This window comes from Tenrec ecaudatus, chromosome 5 (assembly GCF_050624435.1).
Source record: "Tenrec ecaudatus isolate mTenEca1 chromosome 5, mTenEca1.hap1, whole genome shotgun sequence".
Taxonomy (NCBI): Eukaryota; Metazoa; Chordata; class Mammalia; order Afrosoricida; family Tenrecidae; genus Tenrec; species Tenrec ecaudatus.
Genome location: NC_134534.1, coordinates 4,142,687 through 4,158,217, shown reverse-complemented (window position 1 = coordinate 4,158,217; position 15,531 = coordinate 4,142,687). Strand labels below are relative to the sequence as shown.

Here is a 15,531-nt window from a genome sequence, read left to right as displayed (position 1 = left end):
CCGTGGGATGTCAATATACCGAACCAGTCCGTCCATGGCAAAAAACAACCAGGAAACGCCTTAGAGGACAGGATGGCCCCTAGACTTCTGCCTACTTATTTTGGACACATCACTGGGGAAGACCAATTGCTGGGAAAGACATAGTGCTTGGTAAAAGAGAGGGCCAGCAGAAAGGAGGAGAGGTTTCCATGAGCTGGCCTGGTCCGCTAGAGATGGGCAGGAGCAGGTACAGCTTGGCGCTGTGTGGTTTGGATCAACGGGAACCGGAGGCAGCCCCACAGCAACTAACAGTTGAAGGAGTTTGAGCAACGCCCAGCCCCATGAAAAGACCACCCGCTGGGACTGAAGCACCATGGGACAAAGTGGAACTCTAGGCGTGGGGTGCTGTCTATGAACACGCTCCATGCAACCAGAGGGGCGTGGGGAGCCGTGGGAGCAACACCACGCTGGCGGTCAGCACTCCTGATTTTGTACCAGCTAAGCCGTGTGTGTGTGTCTTAGAGTGGGCGAGCTGCCTTCTCTGGGCCTGCTTTCTCATTTGCAAAAGAGACTGGTTGGAACAATGAGTTGAAAAGGACCTCCGGCATAAAGTAATGTAGTAAGTGAAGAGTCGCGTCGTTAACAGGAGTTTAAAACCATCCCTCACTCCGCAGAATGTGGGCTTGCTCTTCCAGTAAAGTGTTACTCTCAGAAACTGACTGGGCAGCTCTACTCTGTCCTGAAGAAAGGAAAATATATAAATATACTATACAGTATATTATATATTAATATATAATAAAATATTAAGACTAAGGGTTCCTGGGGGGGTGGGCAGGTGGGGGATAAAGGTGAGTTGAAAGCAAAGAGTTCAAGAAGAAAGAAACTATTTTGAAACTGATGGTGGTAGCAATTGTATAATTATGCTTAACCTCATAATATCTGTAAGAGCTCCCAATAAAATGATTAATAATATTTTTTAAAGAATCGAGTCAATGGAGTGAATGTTTTGGGGCCACCTGGTGGCATGGTGGTTACATGATGGATTGTTACTGCAAGGTCAGCAGTTCAAAGCCACCAGCTGTTCCTCAGAGAAAGACCAAGCTTTCCACTCTGGTGGAGTTACAGTCTCAGGGACACACAGGGGCACGTCTGCCCTGCAGGATTGTTAGGAGTTGGGATCAACTCGATGGCAATGAGTTTGGTTTTGGTTTTCAAAGATCTAAAAATACCGATGCCTGTGTGCTCGGGGAAGGAAGGCAGCATTAGTCTCCATGTTGCTGGTGCACCAGATTCAGGGTGGAGGTGGGGGGCTGAGCTCATTATTTGGGAGGGGTTGGAGATGACCGCTTGTAGGGCCCTAGAGTTACAGCCTCAACATTTCCCCCTATACTCCATCTGACACAGACCAGCATCTTAAATTGTCTCTTTTAATAAGTTCATTCATTCCAAAACTTAAAATGTCATTGATGTTGCGAGGGGTCGTCAAGTTGGTTCCAACACTGCCTGGTCCATCAGTGTCATCGCAGTCAGTGCTCTGTGGGAGCCCACTGTTGCAGCCAATGGTTTAATTCATCTCTGTGTAAATGGTTATCTCTCTGTCACTAACCTCTACTCTACTGTACCAAGCTTGCTGTCCTTCTCCATGCCCTGGTGCCTCCTGGAAATGCCTTCAAACCAGAGTAATCAAGAAGGGAAAGGGAGGGGCAGTTTGCAGAATGGTGTCACATTGCAAATCAGAACAGCCTCTGGCCTCAGACTCCCTGGGGAGGAATTTTGCAAAGCCCAGTCCTGACTGCTGGCTGTGTGATCTTGACAAGTTACTGTCCAGTGATCAGTTTCCTAATCACTCAGGGACCACTGTTCACAAGTATTTCTGAGGGTTGTGGGGAATTCAATAACACCAAACTTGTGTTCAGTAAACAAACGAAGCTCACCAGGAATGGAAATTTATATTGCAACAGAAATCCTGTGAACTTCAGAGTCGATGCTCCAGAGGATAGAGGTGAGTGGGGAAGGAGTGGAGATGGTCCTTTAAAGTCAGCCTACACACACACACGTCTTTGTTCTTCATTAGCTGAGAAATGTCTCAGCCTCACACGTTGGCGAATTGTACTTGGGCTTGTTTGCCGGTAGGTACTGGGTCTATGATTGAAGCACTGAAGCTCCTCTTGGGATTAGGACAGGGGGAGAGCCCCTTATTTGCTATCAAGGGCCATTTGGATATTTACAACATCACTCATGAGCAATAGAAAGGTATCAACATAAAAATTCGCCTGATGTATTTGGTCAGGCTTTCAATGAACTCACAGCTAATGTGACTCCTGGGACTGCCTCTCTTCACTGAGGCGCATGATGGGAGATGATGTTCGTGATTTGGGGGTCTTACACGGCTGGCCCACAAGCCAGATATACCCCGCTTCTGGATAAGGGTATCAAAAGGCTCTTGCTCAATAAAGAGATGGTCTGATGGTGGCCTGTCAGGTATACTTGGCCAGGTATGTCAGCGGACTAGTGTATCACCTGCAGGATGTTGGCTCAAACTCCTGGCACATCATGATATGTTACTATGAGTATCATTTAAAAATATGCAGGTGAGGATGCATCAGGAACTACATGTTGGGCATTTTTTTAAGAGTTGAGTCAAGTCTACCTGGAAATCACATGACCGCCCAGCTGTGTAGAGGCTGTTGCCCAGTCTGCCCCTCCAGCTGTCACCACTGACATGGATAATGCCATTCAGGTGGATGAGCCCTCTGTGCAGCTACTCTGGGCCTTTCTGCTCCCACTCACTGTGCTGCTGGCCACTTTATTGCATGTTAAGACTTTTTGCTGCCAAGCTCTGCTCCTTACAGATCAGTGCCCAATTCACCCATGGCCGCCATCAGCAAGCCCCCTCACCCACTTCCAGCTCTGACCTTTATGTTGAAGGTGATCATCTAGTTTCAAACACCGGAGCATACCCCCTCCTCCTCATCACACAGAAACCCTCTGCCATCACACAGCATATGCCCCCCCCCCAACACACACACCTTTTTATACTCAGGGCTTGGCCCAACCCTTTCCTCTTCTCTCACCTGAATGATGGTGAAACGTGTCAGGCAGTTCCATGAATGCAGACAAACAAGATCCACCCCCAGGTGTGTCCTAGGGTCTCAGTGTCTCTCAAAGTCACGTGTTCAGGTAATTCGGAACAGGTGGATGCACTTCTTATTCAGCCTACTTCAGGGCTGATGTAGGTTGGAACCATCTCAGCAGTTTAAGGTTGTTCTTGGTCTTAGAACTAGAAAAAGCTTGGTGCCTTTCCCATAATTTAAGAGTCAATGTAATGAGGAATCTCTTGTGAGGAAGAATCAGGTCACTGGGATCCCTAGTGACATGGTTAGTTAAGTATTGGCCTGATCCCTTATAAAAGGGTGGTGGAAACTCACCAGGTGAAACCCGGGAGGAAGATAGATGAGATGGACTACTTCTGTGAGGAGCATCACAATGGCTACCCTGTAGAGAGTCTTACCCTGTCCTCTAGCTTTCCTGTCAGTCACAATAGACTCTCAAGCAGTGGTCTGGGATTTTATTTTATTTGGGGGCTAGAAGTTAGGTCAACTATTTCAAAGTCAGGGCACATTGACATGACATTGATTAGGAAGTATGAGTTCACGACAAGTTGGATGTTTGTAACCCAAAGACTGCCTGCATCTTGAATAGGAAGCTCATTTGCTAACATAGATCATGCTAGTCCTGGGGATGTAGTGGGTTATGCATTAGGGAAGGGTCAGCAGTTCAAAACCACCAGTTGCTCCATAGGAGAAGACGGCTGTCTGTTGTTCTAAAGATTTTTAAATTCTTGAAACCCCAAAAAGTAGCTCCACTCTGTCCTTTTGGGCCATGGAGAGTTAGCGTTGCTCTGGCAGTGGTGTCTTTGGCAATGTATGAACCTTGGGACACTCCAGCCAGGAGAGGCCTAGAATTAAAATGGAATGATCCAACAACTGGGAGCTTAATCCTTATGAAAGTTCAGCCCAGGTCACCTCCCAAAGCCTTCATAGATAAACAACGTGGAGGTCACAGAGAAATTGCCTGGATTAATTACCAAATAACCATCCTTTCACTCTAAAACTTTACCAGACCTAGTGTACAATATACACCGTCTCAGTCTACACTTCCCTTCTCATCCATGTCCCTTACATACATGTCTGTGTTGTTGTTAGGTGTCATGGAATTGGTTCTGAGTCACAGCGGCCCTATGTCCAACAAAAGGAAACACTGGCTGGTCCTGGGCCATCATCACCATGGTTGTTACATCGGAGCCCATTGTAGCAGCCACGGTCAGCCCGTCTGGTCGAAGGTTTTCCTGGTTCTTGAAGCCCTTCTATATGTCCAGGTAGGTATCCTCACACCTATTTTCCAGGCGATGGAATGGAGGTCCAGGGTGCAGGGGCTCCTCCCACTGTACAAAACTACCAACCTGCTCATAGCTCATGAAACTACCTTCCTTGTTGCCTACAGATGGGCTTTGGGTCCCCATTCCACACTCCCTCTCATTTACAATAATATTTGTTTGTTCTTTGATGACTGATACCTGATCCCATTAACACCTCATGATCACACAGGCTGGTGTGCTTGTTCCATATGGGCTCTGTTGCTTCTCAGCTAGAAGATCACTTGTTTATCTTCAAGTCTTTAAGACCACAGACACTATATCTTTTGATAGCCAGGCACCATCCGCTTTCTTCACCACATTTGCTTTGTCTTCAGTGATTGTGTCAGAAAGGTGAGCATCATGGAATGCCAGTTTAATAGAACAAAGTGTTCCTGCATTGAGGGAGTACTTGGGTCAAGGTCCAGTGTTGTTCTGCTATCTTAATACTAAACCTATAAATATATGCACATAAATCTATTTCCCAATCATCATATATAAATATATTTACATATGTACATGCCTGCATTTAGACCTCTATACATGCCCTTTGCCTCATAGTTCTTTCCTGGGGAGGAGCTGAGCCAGTCAGGGTGCAGTATAACAACGATGAAACATACAACTTTCCTCTAGTTCTTTAATGCTTCCTCCCCCACCCCCCTATCATGATCCCAATTTTACCTTACAAATCTGGCTAGACCAGAAGATGTACACTGGTACAGATAAGAACTGGAAGCACAGGGAATCCAGGACAGATAAACTCCTTAGGCCCCATAATGAGTGTAATGATAGCAGGAGGGTAACGGAAGGTGGGGTAGAAAGGAGGAACAGCTCATAGGGATCTCTATATAGCGCCTCCCTCGGGGGCAGACAACAGAAAAATGGGTAAAAGGAAACGTCGGACAATGTAAGACATGACAAAATAACAACAATTTCTAGAATATCAAGGGTTCATGAGGGAGGAGGGACAAGGAGGGAGGGGAAAAAGGAGATGCTGATACCAGGAGCTCAAGTAGAAAGCAAATGTTTTGAGAACGATGATGGCAACACATGTACAAATGTGCTTGACACAATGGATGTCTGTATGGATTGTGATAAGAGTTGTATGAGCCCCCAATAAAATGATTTTTAAAAGAAAAAAAAAAAGAAACTACCTTCCACTTGCAAATCCTGAAAGGAGGCAATGTGACTCAATATCAAAGCCTTTCTGCACCTTTGCTGTGAATAGGTAACAGGCTAGAGAAGACAATCTAAGCTTCCAGAGAACTGACCCACCCCCCTGCCTATCATACCCCCATTCTGGGCCAGGCAGTGGGGTGAATAGCAGGAGTGCATGGATGCACTGGACTGAACCCTTTATCTGAAGGAGCACAGGTGTCCATTCTGGAGATCCACAACACAAATCACACGCGTGCCGAAGATGCAGCCGGCGTAGCCTGAGAGCGCTATCACAACCCTCAGCCCCGGTAGTGAGGCATCTAGAGCCTGCCCTTCCTTCCAGGAGAAGGTCAATGTTGGTGCTTCCTGTGTGCTCCCCACAGGCTGTCTCCAGGAATGCATGGCGGCTGTGGGGGATGAGACTGCGTTTCTCACAGACAGTGGGGGACACATCTCTCCTGCAAAGCCACCCTGGGGTGGAACGTGACAAGGGGGGGCGAGTCAGTTGGTCTTCTGAGGGACCCTCATTTCTGAGAGCAGATTTTTCTGCTGATTTTAGCTGTGGAAAAATTCCTGATACAGAGAAAAGACCCTCGTGCCGTCTGACTTCTGAAGCTTCATGTCTGTCTGTCTGTGCTCACAAAGCACACCCTCCATTTGCTTGTCTGGCTTCCCGCGTGCTCCTCGTGCCTGAGGCACTGTGTTTGTTCCTTCCCTTGTCACCCCACAATCCAACCTGCGCCCAGCCATCTTAGTCAACTCCTGGGCCTCAAGTTAGTTACCACTTTTCCCTTGAGGCCCTTGCTTACACATCACACCTCACCTCTTCAGAGTCTGGGGTGGGCCACCGTCCTCTGAGCACCCACACGATCCCTACCATTCCCAATGGTACCTACTTATTAAATTCCTCAGTTGGTTGACAGTGTCGTCCCATGATAGACTCTGAGCTTCTGCCTCTGACCAACACATCCTTGCCACATAGAAGCCCTGCCATATGCACGTGTTGAGTGACATGATGGATGAGGGCACTTGGTTGTGGAAAGCAAACACTCTCAGATTCCCTGCCCCAGCCTCTGCCAGGGAATGAAGACGGGTCTCCTAACACCAGTGTCCTTGCCCGTGCTTCCCTCAGAGCCAGCATTTCATCAGTTTTCAGGACCAAGCCTAGGACTTTCTTTGAGTTCTCTGAGGGCAGGGACTCTGTCTGATCTTTATGCTCCCATCTAACACAAAAAGGAGTTTCTTAGCAAGTGGTTTGCGCTACAAGGGGCAAACATTGCCTCCATCTTCTCTACAGGTTCATAACCCACCCAGCTGTGTTCATCCAGCCCTTGCAGTACTTATTTGCCCCTATTACCTGCCTGAAAGGGAGTGACATTTATTAGGGTACTATGTAGTACGGTTACTACAAGGGGCCTGGTAGTGGACTGGTTAGGTGTGGGGCTGCTGAATACAAGATCAGCACTTCAAAAACCACTGGCCACTCCACAGAAGAAAAATGAGGCTCTCTACTCCCATTACAAGTTACAGTCTCAGAAACCCACAGGGGCAGCTCTGCCCTGTCCTGTAGGCTCGTTATGAGTCAGCCTCAACTCGATGGCCACGAGTGAGAGTGACCACAGTCATACTGACTCCGGGGATTTCAGAGGTTCATGAACGACAAATTCAAATAGATCTTAATATGTGCGATCTTTATTCCTAACAATGTTGGAGAACTTTAACAAAAACAAACGAAAGCCAAAAAAACAAAACAACGAAAAGACAAAGATAAAATTTGAAATTTGCTGAAAATGAAGACATATTAGACCATTATCTTGGCAGGCATTTTGTTTATAACGTTTGTTATCAATAATAGAATGTCCTTGTTTTGCATCATAGATATATATATTTATGTGTATATATATATATATATTAGATATCTATACTTTGATAGAAAGAGACATATAAAAGCCTTTTCAAATGAGGCATGACACACAACATTGGACACGCTTATTTACAGTACACGGACATACTTCCTACACAATTATAATAGCTGCTTGGAGGCCAGAGGGGGTTTACAAAGACAGTGGGGGCACCCCGACCAAAAAGAGGTGCCCCGTGCAGCTGGACGCTTATTGCCATGAGTTCTCACGATGTCCAGACAGCATGTTGGCATTAAAAATGGCATCTGTTATTGAAAAAGACGATGGGCACTGCATTCTTTTTGGCTCCACAGTCACTGGGGACATGGTCTTTCATCTGACCAGGGAAAGAGGTGTGGTCCGACAGGAGTCGGAAACAGAAAATGGAATGAGGCTCATCCTGCGGGCAGGACTCAGGTTTGAGCCCAACAATGGAAAAGACGCTACAAACTCAGGGGCCTGGCACTGAGCATAAGCACTTGTCTGTGTCAGGTGTCAGTCCAGACCTTCAAGAAACAAATCCCTTCCTCTCCAATCTGAGGAACCAGACTCCGTGCCCAGCACAAACTCTAGAATGCAAAATATAGAGGACTCAGCATCACCATACATGTTCAGATTATACCATCATGCAACTTCTGAGAGGATCTACCAAGAAACCCTCAATGGTTGAGTTTCAGAACATTCCAGTCCCCCTCACCTTTTTTTGCCATTTAAAAATGTCCACAAGCTTACCCTTTTGTAGAGTTGCCTACTTGAACTTGTTTTTGTACATTAGACCATTAGGATACAATGTTATTGCATATCCCCCCATGCCTTATGAGTGGTCTGCCTTCATGTTTCAAAGTCAGATTGCAAACATGAGAGACTCTGAGATGTGAGGGTGGGTCTAGATGCGCTGAGCATTATGCTGACGGCATGAGTGACCCAGAGTCATGGCCCAGGGACTGGGACCCAGAATCTGGTCCCACATGGGTTCCAGCACTTCAGAAGAGACTATTGAAAGGGGTAGGAGGTTCCATTCCCAAAAGAAGGCTCTCCTGCATTCCTCGGCCCTACAGCTCTGGTCCACGCATGCTTTCATGAAACTAAATCATCCTCAAGACTTCCTGCCACCATGGGGCATATTGCCATCTTTGGGACCATGTTAAATCTCATGGTAATTTCCCAAACACACCCTTACGTCATTCACCAATGATGATTGCAGGTAAGTCCCGAACCTGGCTCTTGCGCTCTTTGCTGCTCTCCTTTCCACCCCTGCTGCATCTTGGTCTGTGTCGGAGTGATGCTCTTCCCTAGCCCTTGTTTTCCTAAGGCAAGAAGACGTGTCCATCCAAAGAGGACCAGCACCCTCTGGGAGCTCCCCTGGGTTTGTAACCCAGCAGTTGGCCCTCCCTTTAGATGTGTTTCTCCTTCTGGAGAGATAAAAGCAGCTGACTGATCACATCCAGGATGTCTCTCCTTTCTTTCTTCTACTTTTTTTTTTGCAATGGCATCAAATGCTGGCCTCGCATTTCTTTGGAATTATGTCAGCAGGAGCTTTGTATACGTGTGCATCGATCTCAGTGCCCCTTCTGCTAGATGTAGTTTAAGTTAGTTTGCTCAACTCAAGACGGGGATTGGAATGATCACAAAAGTCGTGGTGGGCCATGGCTGTGCATAGACAGTGTCTGGGAAATTAGCTGGAGCAGCTGCTCCAACCTGCCTCCCATCGAAATTTTGTTGATCACCACCTGGATCCACAGTTGTCATGGCCGTCATCCCTCCTTGCCTGAAGTCACCCCTCTTCACTCCACTGCTCTTATGAAATACAACGGGGACTGATGAAGGCCTCCTTCCTCCCTTCTCCAGAAAACATGACGAGGGAATGGCAGTATGGACCGCCCATCGCCTTGACCAAGTGGCACATCTGAATCCGTTAAAGTTATATTTACATAAATATGCTCCGTTTCTGCACACACAGAGGTTAACCTGAGTTCTGAAATGCTATGCGCACTTAATAGAATCAAAAATGGTAGTAAAGCTATGAACTAGTAACATACTGGACACATATCTAGTTCAACGGGAGCCCGCCACCTCCCTAGGAGCACAGTGGTGGCTACAAAGTTGAGCTCACCCATTTGGGGGCTCTGTTTCTTGATTTTCTCATGCTTTACCCAGAAAGCATCTTCTAGAATGAGAAGCCGGGGGGCCTAGGGAAATCAGAGCAAGGTGGGTGGTCCTGTCTGCTCTCTAGCCAGCTTTTCCAAATATCCAAAATGGAAGCAGCACCTCTACAGGGGCAACCGCCCCACCACACCCGACCCCACCTCACCGCACCGCCTGCCTGTGTGAAGTCTGCCCTGAAGTGGCCACAGTCTGTAAAAGCACGTTCGAGCGAGCCTGAGCTCCCAGAGGATGTCAGACGTTTCTGGTGCGTTCCCTAACATCGGGTCCCTCAAAGCCTCTACTTAAAGTAGTTGAGTCCGGCCACCAGGAAGAACTTCTCCAGAAAGAGTTCTGAGTCCAGCACAGCGATGTGGGCGGCCCGGCCGATGAGGGTGTTGGCAGTGTTGGGCAGAGCATGGAACACGTTGTGTCGAATTAAAGTGCAGTCCTTGGCTTCCACCAGAGGGCGGAGAAGGTTGTTGATCATTTCTGCATACACGGGTCCTGCAAAGAGGGAGGACAGGTATGAAGACATCTGGGGAGAAGCTGACCGTGGACTCTAAAGAGCTGGAAGCAGGCAGACCTCAGAGAGGTGGCAGGTTTGGTGCCCGGCCACCGCAATGAAGCGAAGACTGCTAACGGGAGTCACAGGAAGGGGTTGGCTTCCCAGTGCGCATAGAACTCATGTTTGCACTAGGGTCTAGCGATGTTTCCAGTAGTGACTAGACTGTAGTCTACTACAGTGGCCCTGGAGGTATAATAGATTAAGCACTGGCCTGCTAACGGCAAGGTCAGCAGTTTGAATCCACTAGCCACTCCACTGGAGAAAGGTGAGGCTGACTGCTCCCGTAGGAATTTACAGCTGTGGAAACCATGTGGAGCAGTTCTGCTCTGTCCTACTGGGCTGCTTTGGGTCAGAATGGACTCGATAGTTAGGGGAAATCTACTAAGTGTAGAATAGCTTGATGGAAACTGTTAAAATATTGTGAGAATGACCAGGGATTCATATGCCTAAGACTGTGTCTGTGTATAGATATATAAAAGGGCTTCAAAGTATTAAGAATAAAAATTTTCCATTACATTTTTGAGGTTCCTCATATATTCATATCACAAATATATATCATGTATATTTTTGTGCATTTCATGTATATATGTATATATCATGTGTATATCATGTATATGTATATATTTGTGCATATGATATACAAAACAGAGACATGAGAGAAAGGGAGATCGAGACACAGACAGAGGAATAGAGACATAATCCTACCTCTCGGTCATTGGATTAAACACAGCTCTATGGTGAAGAGGAAAGGGAATATACGGTTCACCTCCTTGTCCATGAGTCCAGAAGATCTGTATGGTGCCCAGCTGCCACCAATGAAGATTTTGATCTAATATTCTCTGGAATATTCATCAAGTGTTGAGGGGCAGGGTTCGAAAGAATTTCAAAGTCTCATAGAATCTAGACTTCTGGAGTGACTGGAGCTAAATGAAGCCTGAATTAATTGTCCTGAGACCATCTTTACACTTGAAACCTTAAACCAAAATTATCCCTCATCAATCTGGCTTAATTAGTAGAGAATGTCTGTCATGAACACTGGGCTCTTTTTAAATAACGTTCTGTTTTAAATCAAATTCTTCTCAGCAACAGGAAAGGTGATAAGAAGTTTGGGAGGTCAACGTGCTTATGTTGAGGAAACGGGACCATTCAGGAGAAAGAAAATGTGGCTGGGCTGCATGACCCGAAGTGGATGGGGGATGGGATCAGACCTGTGGACCTGCTAAACAGGCTGTGCTGTGTATATCCTCAAGCGCAACAAAAAAGAATGACAGCCCTCTGCTACCTTTTGATCACCCACCTTTTGACAACCTGCCCTGCGTTGTCACACTCTTTTTCTGGAATTCACTCTTGATTTTCAATCAGAAGGCTCCCATGGGAGGGTGCCTGGCTTACCTGTGTGTCTGTCCTTGAGGGCCGTCCTGCACATCTCAATCCTGGCTGAATGGAATGGCACGTAGCGGTCTTGGGGGGAAGCAACCAGCACGACATTTTTGAAATGCTGCAGTCCTGTGAGGAAAGAGGGGCTCTGCATCTGGCCGGTTCCACTCACACCCTCTGGAGTGCCCTTGCTGCGGACCCTTGAGAGGGACACCCAGAACACAAGCTGGCTTATTGCACAATGAGATCTATGCACACTGCGGAGGCTGGAGTGGACCCTGGCTACCTCAGGGAGGCTGAGGAGAGAGGTCACTACAAGGGACTTTTGTGCTTGAGGAGAAAAAGAATCTTCGTTCACATCAGCCATGGAAGCTAAGAAGACACCAAGCAATCTATGCTCGGCAGAGGCAGGAAAGGGGGGAAACGCAGAGCTGCTGATGAAGGGAGAACACAACACACCTGATTTTTTCTTTTTTTAAATGGCTGTACACAAATGTTAACTGGAACAGAAGAACAGGATGGGTCAGATCCCTGGCTTCGAAGACTTGGAAGAGGTATCCCAAGCTCTTTCCGGAGCCCAGTGCAGGACATCAGATGGTTGCCAGGCTCGTGGAGTATTACACACATCCGAAGCCAGAGAGTTGACCGCCATCTTTGAGCTGGGCCCCATTGTTTCTCACTGGGTCAGTCAAGAGATTTGTGCAGTGCAGATGCTGTGCAGATGCTGTCCTGGGTTTCTAAGAGGGAGATTTTGTGTCTAGCGGGGTTTCAAGCCACGAAGTCTCCTGTGATGGTAGGTATGTTGATTCACTTGCGGTTTAGAAATCTGTGTTCATTCCAGGGTCACTTTGTCAGCCATGATGAAACTGAGCTGCACTGGCTCAGAGGTGTGAAAATAATTGATCCAAATTCTTTCTGGGTGAGGAGTGCTCAATATCTGAGCTCACCCTAACAGGCATGATCGCAAAGTGGCCCAGGAACTTACCACAGGCGACAGCAGTGGTGAGTAAGCAGAGTTTCCATTAAGGAAGACCAGTGAGCTAGTTACAGGGTCAGTGTTGGTTAGTGAGGGGGGCTTTTGCATGAGGCCAATTGGTTCAGCAGAAATGAACAAGCCCCTTGGCTGGACCTGGAGACCACTGGCCATAATCATTGCTTCATCTGATTCATCGTATGACCACGGTCAATTTCCTAACTCATGACAGAGTGAGTGAGGGTGAATGGATAATATCAGACTTGGGCTGTCCCCGACTGACCCTGTCTCTACCACGCCGTCCCATCATGGGCTGTGTCCTGTATTGGTGAAACTGTAACTAGGCAGCTGACCGATGCATTGGCTCACAACCCTTGGGGTTATGTGATCAGAACTTAGAACATTGGTAGGAAATAGCAGCAAGATGACCCTGGATATCCTCCTTGATTCTCAGCTCCTGACCAAACCTGTTAAGTCCATGCCTGCTGGGCCCCTTGAGGAGAGGGAGATGCCCTGTACCCTGAGCTTCCTGGTGGTCTCTTGCCATAAAGCAAGGGCAATGTGACATCACTGATGCCCACTTGTGTCTCCGCTGTGGTTCCCAGCTTATGCTCAAGACCACAAGGTGGGCCACTGCAGAGCCGGTCACCTACCTGTTTTCTGGCTTAGCTGGTAGAGGAAACATTTGCGCAAGTCAGCGTGATCCCTGAAGGTCAGCTGCAGAAGGGAGCCGGACTTCTTCAATTTCTGCATGAGCCACAAGCCTAGGAGTGAAATTGGAGTTGAGTCATCAGTCCTTGTTTAACGGTAATTGCTGATAGCTTAGAATAGAATCAAGAGAACAGCAGGACATTTTAGCAAAGCCTGGGGAAGTTGGAAGGACATTTACTTTAATAGGTATTGGTCATAGGCTTGAAAATAACAAGGCTACAGGCTTCATGAAACCATCCATGTCCTCTAATTTCTGAAACCCAGACCAAAAATGGGTGGGGGCTGGGGGTTGGGGTGGTGCCAGGTGTCTTGGAGTAGATCCTAACTCATGGCAATCCCATGTAACAGAATATAAATGACCCCATATGAATCCCAAGGCTGTAATATGAGCAGGCATTGTGCTGCAAACAGCAAGGATGGTGGTTCTAACCCACCTGCCACTCTGTGGAAAGAAGATGAGGCCGTCTTGCTCCTGTAGAGATTTGCAGATTTAAGAAAGCCTACGTGCAGCTGCTGTGAATCAGAATCAACGGCATGGCAGTGGATGGAAACGGAGTGGATCCCCAGCTGTCTTGCCTGTGGAGCCATCGAGTGAGTTGGAACCACTAGCCTTTCAGGTAGCAGTGAGCGCTGTACCAGTGTGCCACCAGAACTCTGAAGTCAAAGGATACGATGCCAAGGATGAAGGGTATACAAAGCTACTCCTGGAGTCAGAATGGACACAGTGGTAGTGAGGTTGGTTGGTTGGTTGGTTGGTTGGTTGGTTGGTTGGTTTTATACATCCTCAAAGATGGTTACAAACCTAGAGTTATGTATCCTTCCGGAACTCATTCATCCAGCTAGTTAAGCAGACACAAAGGGACCCTTGTGGCGGCTGCGGAGAGCGTTCTCAGTCCACCTCCTGCCTTCCTTGGCTTTCCGTGTTGACGTCACGGAGAGTTGCCTGCAGTCACGGAGTACCCTTGCCGCTGTATCACGAAGGGACAATGCCTGCTCCTCAGAAAACTCATCCCATGATTCCGTAGCTCGAAGATGGTGCTCCTGGCCCTCCTCCTGTAAGGCATAGGGAGCCTTGCCGCCTTCTCCTTCATTCCAAGCCTTGCTTAAGATGAAAATAAAATTTCAAGTGGATCCTCACTGAGGGCCGTGTCCTTGTACCCCAGCCAGCAGCTTTATAAATGGCCACTTCCGTGACGTTTGCATCACCTCGCCCCATGGATGTTATGAAGCCCCTCAGATTTGCCTCCACAGAGGAGTGTGCACTAGTTAATTTTTCCTTCTCTAGTTCTCAACAACCCTGTTTTATCTAGCTAGCTAGCTAAAAGAGCTATAATATATAACATAAATAATAGCTAGCTGACATAGATCGATAGGTAGACAGATTGATCAATAGATAGAAAAATAGGTAGATAGATAAATAGATAGATAGTTTTTGCCAGTTGCTCTCCTGAGCCATCTCCAAGTCATAGCAAGGTCATCTCTAACAGGACAGACGATTGGCTAGTACTGTGCCCTTTTCAGGGTGGTTGTTACATCTGAGGCCACCCTCATGGAGGGTATCCCTCCCATCTGCTGACCCTCTACTTTCTTGAACACAATGGCCTTCTGGAGCAGTGGGTCTTTCCTGATCAGGCATCTGAGCAAGTGGGCCAATGTCTCACTGTCCTCGCATCTGTAGAGGAGCCTAACTTCTCACAAGTGGCCAGCAGAAAGCTTCATGGTGCTGACAGGTAAAAGTTTAGTCTCAGAAATCCAGTATAGGGAATGGTGGTGACTTCTTGGGGGCTGGTGGTGTTGTGGCTTGCAGTGGTGCCCCAAAATTCATTTTGGAGTCTTCACAAATATCGAGTCTCATGTGAGTTATTTTTGACCGTTGATGCAATGTGAGAAGGTTTTCCCTTGGACAGAATGTGTTTGAGAGTGAATTGCTGTATCTCCCATGTCTGGCACCCTCAGGCAATAGTCTGGGGGCGCCCTTGATGGAAATTGGGGTGCAAGCATCCCCTGGTTATGATTCCTACCTCTATGAAAATGGCCAGAGCACCCCAAAACCAATCCTATGGACTTTCATAATTCTCAATAGTGCACGTATCCCAATCATGGACCCTTTGCTGCTTGCCAGACCCCAACAATTGTGAGGATGGCTCCGGACAGGACAGTGTTTCATTCTGCGGTGCCAAGGTCACCGTGGGTCAGAACCAACTCGATGGTGCCTAACAAGCAGCCCCGCCTGCGATTTCATAGGAATTGCCCTTCCTGTCCATGTCCATCGAGTCAGCCCCAAGGGTGTGGCTTCTTGGGACTCAGC

At 47.5% G+C, this 15,531-nt stretch overlaps 1 protein-coding gene across 1 annotated transcript in view; it reads right to left on the bottom strand.

The window, feature by feature from the left end:
• Nucleotides 1-9,895: 9,895 nt before the first annotated feature.
• The window catches only part of FAM135B (family with sequence similarity 135 member B), a 122,801-nt gene continuing 117,165 nt past the window's right edge, over nt 9,896-15,531 (bottom strand). The window contains exons 17-19 of the mRNA XM_075550569.1: nt 13,166-13,276; nt 11,555-11,668; nt 9,896-10,101 (exon numbers count right to left, since the gene is read on the bottom strand). Coding sequence (XP_075406684.1) covers nt 9,896-10,101; nt 11,555-11,668; nt 13,166-13,276 — 431 coding nt within the window. The remainder of the gene's footprint in view (nt 10,102-11,554; nt 11,669-13,165; nt 13,277-15,531) is intronic.